This window comes from Halichoerus grypus, chromosome 5 (genome assembly GCF_964656455.1).
Source record: "Halichoerus grypus chromosome 5, mHalGry1.hap1.1, whole genome shotgun sequence".
NCBI lineage: Eukaryota > Metazoa > Chordata > Mammalia > Carnivora > Phocidae > Halichoerus > Halichoerus grypus.
The window spans coordinates 19,459,544-19,472,065 of NC_135716.1; the positions used below are offsets into that span (position 1 = coordinate 19,459,544).

The 12,522-nt window shown below is 38.6% G+C and overlaps 1 protein-coding gene across 4 annotated transcripts in view; it reads right to left on the minus strand.

Moving 5' to 3' along the window:
* Positions 1-12,522, minus strand: part of COL14A1 (collagen type XIV alpha 1 chain) — a 210,344-nt gene that overhangs the window by 62,370 nt on the left and 135,452 nt on the right. For all 4 annotated transcript variants that reach the window (XM_078072060.1, XM_078072058.1, XM_078072057.1 and 1 more), the window contains one exon: positions 1,357-1,434. In XM_078072060.1, coding sequence (XP_077928186.1) covers positions 1,357-1,434 — 78 coding nt within the window. The remainder of the gene's footprint in view (positions 1-1,356; positions 1,435-12,522) is intronic.

Consider the following 12,522-nt stretch of genomic DNA (forward strand, 5'->3'; position numbering starts at 1 on the left):
CTAAAGCTTTGGGATAGGAGCTCATTTTTCTTCTCTTGCACAATTTCGTTGCCACATGACATTACAAGATAGATTATGAACATCAGTCTAACATCTCTGGATGAGTAACTGGGGTATGAAGACAGAGCACCTGCTAACAGCTATCACGCAATTTGTGGCTATCCCATTTGAAGTACCGGCCAAAAAGAAGTCTGCACCGGGATAAGAAACTGCAGACCTTCACAGGGTTCACCAGTCCCGTTGGACAGGGAGAAAATAAGCTTCACTTTTTAAGAATCAGGGGAAAAGTAAAGCTGGAACTGAATAGAGCACGGATGATAATTAAATGATCAAGTGGAAAATAATCTCGGTCTCTGAAACGTTCACAACGGAAACCCAGGAAATGTTGAGCAGAGGGCCCATGTATACTATATACACTTTTCTCTAAATGTTGGACAACAGTCAAAGCTTTCAGCTCATTATAGGAACCCCCCCTGCTTGGGTTATACTTGGTAGTAATAATGATGAAAAGATTGATTTTCCGTAACATCACACAGGTTATACAGATTATGACTACGATTTCAGAACTGTGTCCCATGATGCCTTGGGGCACCTTAGCAAACTTACAGGGGCACCATGAACATTTTAAAACCTCAAGAGAATTAGCAATATTCGGCACCCATTGGACTTCTTATGAACCACTAGCTCAAGGTAGATCATGATCTTAACATTAGATATTGAAATACTTTTCTGATGATGTCATATACTTGCAAATCTGGGGTTCTGGCAGTTGCTGTGATGGAAAACAACTACCATGGAAAAAATCAATGTGGAAAAAGAAGTGAGGTGGCAACGTCCAATCAGATTCCAACGTATGAAAAATTGGGTACTCCTGACAGGCTCATCCATCCTAAGTTATTCTGGTTATTTAGGAATAAAATAACAATCCCATTTTCTTCTTTCAATTCATGTGTATTATTTTTTCATATGGCTACTGAGTTCTTAGAGCATAAACACTTAAGATTTTTGGGCCTAATGGATTCATATATGGAATTGTTTGGCATTTTTTTGGCTTAGTGGTACCATGAAAAAAATTATTGCAACACCAAAGGTTTCCTGAACCAGGAAGTTTGAGAACCTCTGGACTCCGTGTAGATGGCACCCCCTGGAGGTGTGCAACTCCCGCCACGCATGTCAGTGTGTCCTGCTGATGTCAGACACGCCTCCTTCTTAACCTCTTCTGATTTTCATTATCATCACAATGAATTGCCTTGTTATGAGTTTTATGAACTAGCATTTAATTTTCAGAGAAAATCAAATACAACTTTAGAACATTTCAATAAAGAACAGACCTACTAATAAAAGAAGAATTCTTACCAGGCCTGGAAGTTCACAGCATTTGTCTCTATTGGCCCATGATGTGGAACAGATAATATCAAACATCTGTAACTGGAACTGCAATTTAAAACAAAATTGTCATTCAATAAAAAATAGGTACACTCCGTCTATAATTATGATTTCATGTCCTGTATCACGTAATAGAACTGATACATTTGTAACATAACTTTACAGTAAATAAAGTCATTCTAACAACATCAAATTGATTTTGTTCCTCAGACACACAGTGATTTAAGATTTTGTCTATAGTTACTCCATCCAACCTCTGAACTCCCGTATTTATCACAACTTCTCATCTCTGCCTGAAAGATCTTAGCACCCCTGTTGAAACTCGCCCCGTTCTGCCCTCATGGTCATGACCAGGCCTCTGCCACCCCACAACACCCCACGTAGCTCTTTCCTGGCACGTCTCCCACCATACAGTGTGATTATTTATATTAACTCCTCCTTAGACTGTGAGCTCTTCAAGGGACAGAGAACCACTTCTTCATCTTTGTGTCCCCATCGTATGTGGGAGGGAGTAGGGATTCATGAAACCTTGTCAAATTAATTCTGACTTCAATTGCTTATGCATACATTCAACAAATTTTTCTTTAGTGTGTAATGCAAGCCAGATACTACATCAAACTTTAGAATATGAAAATGAACAAAACCAAAATCCTGCCCTCAGAGATCTTACTGGGAGCGAAAGGTAGGCACGTGAATGCTGTTTACAACATTGTAAGTGTTGTGACAAATTCACAAATAGTATTGTGAGAATCTGTGCTGATGTATTTTTATTTAAGCCATTGATCATGCCATAAATATTAGTCTTGTTCTACTCATGTATGTTGGCAAAACCCAGTGTACATTTTGAAATATACAGGAACATCATTATAATATTATTAAGGGCTGACATTAGCTTCATGACCCAACCAATCCTAATATTATGTTTCTTCTGATATTATTTTTGAGTATTACAAGTGTCACCGATTACAGAGCTAGGAGAAGGATGGAATCTTTTCATTTTAAATCTACAAACTTCCTTTAGCAAGTGGTGTTTTCAGCAAGTGCTAGAACCTTTCTTGGTGCCTTATTTTGTCCCCCAAATACTACTCATCCCTGTCAGGGGTCCCGTAGATGAAAATGAGAATACCTAAGTAGAAAGTACTACAAAATAGTTACTCACAATGCATGCAGCATAACAGAAGAGCCTGCTCTATCTGACAGTAAAGAGAATAAAATCAAGCTTTCTCTTGTAATATGTAAGAACTGTGCTTTGCTGCAAATATGCTTTCCCAAGTGAGGTTTGCAAGATGAGTAAAGTAAAGCTTAAATTTTGAAAGCAGATCCATGAATTAAGGCATTGTGTTTTTTCTGTTGGCTTTTTTCTATATACAACTATTGAGTTGTTTGAAGAAATATGTGCATGGCTCGCCTCTCTTTTTTCTCCAGATTAAAGAAAAAAGTTCCCAATAGGTAGGATATCGGAGTCTGTGGAGGGCAAACATACAACAAAATAAAATTAAAAAATTCAGGTTTTAAGGTTTTTGGACCAAGAAAAAATAGGTTTTTCAAATTAAAACATTTTTAAGGAATGTGGATGCTGATTTTTATGAACGATAGCAACAGAAGCATTTCAAGGACCATAGGGGTGAGAAAGCTATGGAGCTAGACTGCCTGGGTGTAAGCCTCGAATCCTCCTCTCACAAACTAAGTCATTTTGAACAAATTATGTAATGTGTTCAAGTCCAAGTTTTCATCTGTAAAATCAATATAATAATAGTGGCTCTTTAATAATAGCTATTCATTAGTGTAATAATAGTAGGTATAACAGTAAAATGAGTTAATGTAGGGAAATATGTATAACAGTGCCTAGAATATAGTTATTATAAATAATAAGTATTATTATTTAAAGATTTTATTTATTTATTTATTTATTTGAGTGAGAATGAGCAGGGGGAGGAGCAGAGGGAGAAGGACAAGCAGACTCCATGCTGAGTGCAGAACCCAATGCGGGGCTCAATCTCACGACCCTGAGATCATAACCTGAGCCACATGAGGTCATGCTTAATCAGCTGAGCCACACAGGTGCCCCTAAATATTATTTTAATGGAGCATGTACAGCCCTTTCATTATTGAATTCTTTAAGGTGCAGAAGAATATAATACAAAGGCCAAAAGAGTAGAATCTAAATAAAAGTAACGCATACTGGGGCGCCTGGGTGGCTCAGTTGGTTAAGCCACTGCCTTCGGCTCAGGTCATGATCCTGGAGTCCCCGGATCGAGTCCCGCATCAGGCTCCCTGCTCAGCGAGGAGCCTGCTTCTCCCTCTGACCCTCCCCCCTCTCATGCTCTCTTCTCTCTGTCTCATTCTCTCTCTCAAATAAATAAATAAAATCTTAAAAAAAAAAAAAAAAGTAATGCATACTGAGGGCAGATATATAACAGTAGTTTGTTTCCACAATAATCGTATCTGCTTAATACTTTGGTTGAGAAAAATCTAAGCAAATAATGGCAACAATAGCAGTGGGCATTTGTTGAAAAACTACAATGTGCCAGGCACTATCTTAAGGACTTTGCTCGTATCATACAATCTTTAGATCACCACTATGAGGTATATATAATAAGTAATGCCAACCCCATTCTGCAGATTGGGACCTGGGAACAAAGAACCTAAGAAATGTAAGCACATGTTGAAATTGGAGGTCTGGTTGGGATTTGAATAGCATGTTTCATTTTCTTGTAGTTCATTTTGCAGTGAAAGGATCTTTGGTCTAATGTTTAAAATGCGGATACCCCAGCCTAACTAACTTTACGATGCCATTTGTCTGGGGCATTTATTAAATGGGGCCCATTATGACAGTATTAGATAGATCCAGTTCAATCTAAGTCATTCATCCATTAAGAAATTCCCCATTTCTGAATAGAGCCCTCAGTGTAAAAGCATTTTATTGAATGGAAAGATGTATGTAAAGGAAAGGACTTTCATTAGCCCCAGTAAGGACCAGGCTTTCTTGAAGTTTTTCAAATAAACATTTACCACCTAATCGCCTAAAACACTATGAGGTCTACATACACACCTTTGGCTAAACTTATGTCCCATTGAGTTATTGGGATCCTTATGAGTTCATCTTATTTATTCAAGGGGCTGAATGCCTACTAAGTGCTGAATGAAGTCAATACTATCATTTGAGTAATGCTTGTGGGTTGCCTTTTCTTTTTCAAGTTTGATGAAGTCAGCAGCCTTTTGTGTTTGTGTGTGTGAATACAACAAATTTATTCATAATTGTGTTGCATTCGTAATAGCTTAGATTCCTCAGCCATTATTTAGGGACTTCTTTCCAAGGCACATTTCCGGGGCTTGATTAAAAAAACCCTCTGGCTTTTATTCCAAAGGCAATGACATACATATTGGTAGAGAAATTATGTAGGAAACAGTACAGACATGTCAAAGGATTTTATATTTGAGTGTCTGAAAATGCAAGACAATGCAGTTCAAAATGAGCAAGAGTCAGACTCTTTTTACTTTTCGTAACTTCTTTCCTTTCTAACTGAACATTATAAAAAATCCATGTGCGAAAGAGAGCGAGAGGAAAGGGATGCATGAGCTCCTACTTTCACCTTTTATAATACCTTCCAAGGGAATGCTTAGCCAATTACAAAGGCTCGTTTTTCATTATTGGACCTTTTGCTCTGAGTGTAACACAAAAGGCAAGTCATTTGGGGTCAAATGTTAGCATGAAAATAAGATTAAAATATTTCTCATCCGTTGAGTCACTGTGATCTGTGAATGAGAATAAAAATGTAGCCTGGCTCAACTTTCCACTCATTACCACATTTTATCCTCTGATTTTTCTCCAGCATAGCATAACTAAGCTTGTAATTTGAAGTCAAGCTATACCTAAAATTATACAAATATTTAGAGAGATTTACATGGCACAGGAATACTGGAGAAAGAGCACGGAGGACGTTGGCCACCTTCTGCTTTAATTTGGTGTTTAACTTTTATTGACCCCATCTCAAAGCTAAGATTTATTAAGCATCTACTCCTTCCCAGCTATTTAACATGGTGTTTTTACTTGCTTTCAATTTATTGAATTTAAGGGAAACCATAATGGCACTAATTCAATGAAGAGATGAAAATTAACAGCCATTGTACCTATTGGTAGTCATTAAAATGTTTAGGTGTAGGCATACTTTGTGGGGGAACATTTTGATTGCATTTACTTTCAAGGTCAGAACTGAAATAATGGTGTCTCTGAACATGTCAGGGAACAGACAGGGCATACACACAGACCAAACTCCCTCCTCTGCTTTAAGTTCCTTAATGATCAGCCTGACCCAGTGGAAGAGAGCTTAGCATGGTAAGCAGGTATCTCTGTGCAAGTCAGATACAGTCTCATATCTTATTTTCCTCACTTTTTGAAAGGGGATCCCTCTCTAACTTCTTCAAGTCTCAGTTTCTGAATCTATAAAGTATGGATAATATGTGTCTCTTCCTGTGGTTATTGGAAGATTAAACAAGATAATCTCAGAAAAGCACACACTGCCTGGTCCATCGCAGGCATGCAATAAATATTAGCTACTATTATCATTTTAAGGATTAAAGTATATAATCATAGGAAAACATGATTATTTTCTTATAGTTTTAAAAACACTTGTTTCTATAGCATCATTGACTAGTCTAATGTTGATTCCTATATAAAAGCTTTAACTCAGTAAGTCATGTTATAAAAAAACTCTGTAACATAACTTGTATTTGTCTTTATTTACATAGCAGAGGACTAAACAAAAGTCAATTGGATAATCATAAAAGTGTTAGATCTGAAATGGGAAAGAAAGACACTAAGAACGTGATTACACGCCAGAAGCTCAAAATATTTCTAAGATCATCTCTGGCAGCATTATAATTTCATCAGGTATCAGAAAAGGTAGATGAAAATTCTTAGGAGAGAGAAGAACAGAAAGGAGAAACACAGTTGTTAAGTTTCTTCCCATGTGTGTTTTGACGGCTAAATTAAGCCAATTTATTGGCTTAGTCCCACTAGGGACTCTTCGCTATCTATAACATCTCGCATTACTGAACACAAGCTGTTTTTATTACAAATGTGAGCAACTTTGATATAGTAGTTACTGTATCCCTAAATCCATTAATCTCTCCTCCACTCAACTTTGGTTTAAAAAGAATCTATTTTCTTTAAGGACTGAATATTTAGAGTTTTCCCATCATCTGGCATTTTTTGAACCACTGCTGAATTTGCCAGGGAATGCTGACCTATAAACTACTAATCACTCTTATATGATAATTACTCCTGGAATAATCCAAAACTTGCACATTACATGTCCCCTTTTGCTCGGTATTGGGGTACAGATGTAAATCAAGATTATGTTGCCAGTTTGTGACTTCTAAATTGAAAACTGAAGACTTGAAGCTTCTCTCTTGCTTTGGACTCAAACAGTTAATAACCCAAAAGAGCAAGTAAGTTTCCAATCACATTCTTGAGATCTAATCTAATACTATCCACTTCAACGTAATCAAATTCTTCAATAAGTGGGCAGACTGAAAATCTATTTAGCAATCCTTTGTAGACTTCTAGATTCTAACAAAAGCCACAACTTTGTTCTTAGTAGCCTTACAAAGAACTCTTTAATTATTGACTTCTATAAATTCCCCTTTGTCTACTACAGGCTGGAAGTTACCACAGAGAGTGCTCTGTTTAATTGCTTTTCTTTCATGCCCCAAAGTAAAGATTTATTACCGGTAGACTTAAAGCCTACAGGCACTTTTGCTTTCAGAAATAAATTCCACGATATTTAATTGGTCATATATTTGGAGTACCATTATTACATAGGTTATACTTTGAAATATAATTAATATAATTGTAATTATAAAACTGTAATTTTAAAATACAAATTATAATTAGGTAAAGGTAGGATATATATATATATATAACTTGTCTATTATCAATACCACCTATGGAATACAATATATACAAAACAACGTTTTAAGAAAAAACATGACAAAATTCAAATAGATGACATTCTATTTAATTTCTATCAAGTGTTTCTTGAGAACTTGACCTGTTCATTTGAATTTATTAGATACTGTGGGGTAGAAGGAGGTAGTTGTAAATGAAGACCATGACCTGGTTTCTATTTTAAGATTTATACTCTGGCTAGAGGCAAAATGAAAATATTCAGAAGAGCAAGAAAATAATAGATGGCTACAAATAATCAAGTGTTAAGCATTAGAGGTTTAGAAGAGGTGAGATGGAGAAGGTAATATTGACATCCTTCAGGAATAGCTGCTCTTCATTGAATGCTACTAAGCGTCAGGGATTTTATATGCATTATTTCTAAAATAATAATAATAATATTAATACTAAGTGATTTGGGCCCAGAATTTCAAACACCTAGAATTGTTTCTCTTTCTTAAATTGGAGCCTATTCATTCATCCATCGAAGCATCCATCTATATACATCCATTTATCCCTACAAAATAATCCCTAGTTTGCTAATTATGGAGCCTTATAAATTCTGGAGTGTGCTATCATAAAAGTCTTTTCTGTGAAGCAGAAGTTGGTGTGTTTCTTAATCAGCATGAAATACAAAACATTAAGAGTTGACAACTCCTTGATATAATGTAAACATTCTTTTTTTTATAGTGAAAATATTTATATTTAGATCCAACAGCTGGACTCAGTTTAGTGATCCCAATTTTGTCAGCAACATTCAAAGCATCATAGTCAGGAGCCAAACATATGCCTTCTTCTCTCCACTGGGCTTGATCAAGGTACTGACCTTGGCCACGACAATGTCATAGAGCTCCTTCACAGCCTGTTTGATCTAGTACCTCCTGGCCTTGACATCTACAATGAAGACAAGTATGTTGTCTTCTATTTTCCTCATGGCTGACTTGGTGGTCAGAGGGAACTTGATGATGGCATAGTAGTCAAGCTTGTTTCTTCTAGGGGCGCTCTTTCAAGGATATTTGGGCTGCCTGCAGAAATGCAGCACCTTAGGCCCTCAGAAGGTAGGGGACATGTGAATCTTTTGTGGATGTTTGTGTGTGTGTGGGGGGAGGGGACAACTTTCAGCACCAGTTTCTTGGCCTTCTAAGCTTTGGCTTTGGGAGGAGAAGGGGCTTCCTTCTTCACTTTTGGCACCATCCTCATGAAAGGGTTATAATGTAAACATTCTTAAAAGTCCCTTACCATAACTGAAAACAAGAAAGCCTTCCATAGCTTTTATATTCTCTCTTTCCAAACATCTATTCCATGGGTTCTCCAAAGGTAAGTTAAAACAAAAGTACTTTTAAAGATACATCAAGAAAAAGATGGCAGAGGAGTAGGGGACCCTATTCCAACCGGTTCCCAGAATTGAGCTGGATATCTCCCAGACCACTCTGAACACCCATGAAATCAGCCTGTGATGTAAGAATATAGATCTGGATCTCTACAAACGGAATATCGCAGGCGGTTGGTTTCAAGGTACAAAGTGGGAAGCCATGATTCCACGGGCAGATATTGGAGGATAAATGGCAGGGGGAGGGAGCCAAGCCCTTGGGATCCTACACCACCGATGAGCGATAGCCTCCTGCACTGGGGATGGGGCACAGACTTGCAGACTGGTACCAGGGGGAAAGGACTTTAGGGCAGTCCCCCTGACGGAAACCCAGAGCGGTGGGGCCGTGCGTGCACTCTGGGGGCGGCTGGCGGTTTTAGAAGCACAAAGGGCAGAGACGTGCCCTGACCTGGAGGTGAGGACTGGGAGCGCTGCTGAGGGGCGCACAACACAGGACGCTGCAGTTTATAGCAGCACAGACAGAAACAGAGATGGTATGACCTGGAGAGCTCACTGAAGAACAGACTGCAATCTCTCTGCTCTGAGGCAGAGGGTTGGAAACGGTCTCTTCTGCTCTGACTCGCGGAAGAGACTCAGAAAGCTGCCAGGGAAAGCCACCAGGGAACAAAAGCCCCAAAAAGCCGGTTTCCACTGAGCCCATCCCCCGCCAGAGGGGGCAGGGCAACTCTGCCCAAACAGGGTTGCCTGAATAACAGCGCGGCAGGCCCCTCCCACAGAAAACAGGCTGGGAAAAGAAGAGGCCAGTAACCCTAAGGTCCCTATAAAACAGGTGCATCTTGCTTGGGTTGTGGTCAATAATTTGGACTCTATACTTTCTCTCAGCCAACCCTCAACAGAATGACTAGGAGGAGGAATCCCCAAAATAGGAAAGATTCAAACACTGTGATTTATGCCACAGATTTACAAATGGATTCAGATATACCAAGATGTCGGAGATGGAATTCAGGGTAGCAATTGTGAAGACAATAGCTAGAATGGAGAAATCAATTAATGGCAATATAGAGTCTCTAAGGGCAGAAATGAAAGCTGAATTGGCAGAACTTAAAAATGCTATCAATGAGATCCAATCTAATCAGATAATCTAACGGCTAGGGTAAGCGAGGCAGAATAACGAATTAGTGATCTAGAAGACCAATTAATAGATAAGAAGAGAAAAGAGGAGGCCAGGAGAAACAACTCAAAATCCATGAAAATAGAATCAGAGAAGTAAGTGACACCATGAAATGTTCCAATGTCAGAATTTTTGGGATCCCTGAGGGGTGGAGAGAGAGGACTAGAAGATATATTGAGCAAACTGTAGCTGAGAACTTCCTTAATCTGGGGAATGAAACAAATATTCGTGTTCTAGAGGCAGAGAGGACCCCTCCCAAGATCAAGGAAAACGGGCCAACACCCCGGCATATAATAGTAAAACTCACAAATCTTAGAACCAAGGAAACCATCTTAAGGGCTGTTAGGGGGAAGAGATTCCTTACGTACAGAGGGAGGAACATCAGAATAACGCCAGACCTATCCACAGAGACCTGGCAAGCCAGAAAGGCCTGGCAAGCACATTCAGGGTACTAAATGAGAAGAACATGCAGCCAAGAATACTTTACCCAGCAAGGCTGTCATTTAAAATGGATGGAGAGATGCAGAGCTTCCAAGACAGGCAGAAACTGAAAGAATATGTGACCACTAAGCCGGCCCTGCAAGAAATATTAAGGGGGGGGGGGTTCTATAAAAGGAGAAAGACTCCAAGAGTGATATAGAACAGAAATTTACAGGGACAATCTATAAAAACAAGGTCTTCACAGGCAACATGATGACAATTAATTCATATCTTTCAATAATCACTCTCAATGTGAATGGCCTAAATGCTCCCATAAAACGGCACAGGGTTGCAGATTGGATAAAAAGACAGGACCTATCCATATGCTGTCTACAAGAGACTCATTTTGAACCTAAAGATACATCCAGACTGAAAGTGAAGGGATGGAGATCCATCTTCCATGCCAACAGACCTCAAAAGAAAGCTGGGGTAGCAATTCTTTTATTAGACAAATTAGATTTTAAACTAAAGACTGTAGTTAGAGACACAGAAGGGCACTATATCATTCTTAAAGGGTCTATGCAACAAGAAGATCTAACAATTGTAAATACCTACGTCTCCAACATGGGAGCAGTCATCTACATAAGCCAACTGTTAACCAAAATAAAAAGTCATATTGACAACAATACGTTAATTGTAGGAGAGCTCAATACTCCACTCTCAGCAATAGACAGATCATCTAAGCAGAAAATCAACAAAGACACAAGAGCTTTGAATGACACACTGGACCAGATGGACCTCATAGATATATACAGAACATTCTACCCTAAAACAACAGAATACTTACTCTTAACAAGCGCACATGGAACTTTCTCCAGAATAGACCACATACTGAGTCACAACTCAGGTCTCAGCCGATACCAAAAGATTGAGATTATTCCCTGCATATTCTCAGACCATAATGCTTTAAAACTGGAACTCAATCACAAGAAAAAATTTGGCAGAAATTCAAACACTTGGAAGCTAAAGACCACTCTGCTCAAGAATGTTTTGGTGAACCAGGAAGTCAAAGAACTTAAACAATTCATGGAAACCAAGAGAATGAAAACACATCGGTCCAAAACCTATGGGATACTGCAAAGGCAGTCCTAAGGGGGAAATACATAGCCATCCAAACCTCACTCAAAAAAGTAGAAAAATCCTGAATTCACCAACTAACTTTATACCTTAAAGAACTAGAGAAAAAGCAACAAACAATGCCTAAGCCACCCATTAGAAGAGAAATAATTAAGATTAGAGCAGAGATCAATGAATTAGAAACCAGAAACACGGTAGATCAGATCAACGAAACGAGAAGCTGCTTCTTTGAAAGAATTAAAAAGATCGATAAACCACTGGCCAGACTTATCCAAAAGAAAAGAGAAAGGACTCAAATTAATAAAATTATGAAACAGACCTGGACCTCTGAAACAAATAATACATTATATGTCAAAAAAAAAAAAGAAGAAGAAGATAGCAGGAGGGGAAGAATGAAGGGGGGGAAAGCGGAGGGGGAGACGAACCATGAGAGACTATGGACTCTGAAAAACAAACTGAGGGTTCTAGAGGGGAGAGGGGTGGGGGGATGGGTTAGCCTGGTGACGGGTATTAAAGAGGGCACGTTCTGCACGGAGCACTGGGTGTTATACGCAAACAATGAATCATGGAACACTACATCAAAAGCTAATGTTGTAATGTATGGTGATTAACATAACATAATAAAAAATAAATAAAAAAAAATTATGAATGAAAGGGGAGAGATCACAACTAACACCAAGGAAATAGAAACAATTATTAGAAATTATTATCAACAACTATATGCCAATAAATTGAGCAACTTGGATGAAATGGATGCCTTCCTGGAAACCTATAAACTCCCAAGACTGAAACAGAAAGAAATTGCCAACCTGAATAGGCCAATAACCAGTAACGAGATTGAAGAAGTGATCAAAATCCTCCCAAAAAACAAGAGTCCAGGGCCTGATGGATTCCCTGGGGAATTCTACCAAACATTCAACGAAGAAATAATACCTATTCTACTGAAGCTGTTTCAAAAGATAGAAACAGAAGGAAAGCTTCCAGACTCATTCTATGAGGCCAGCATTACCTTAATCCCCAAACCAGGCAAAGATCCCATCAAAAAGGAGAATTTCAGACCGATATCCCTGATGAATATGGATTCCAAAATTCTCAACAAAATCCTAGCTAATAGGGGTGCCTGGGTGGCTC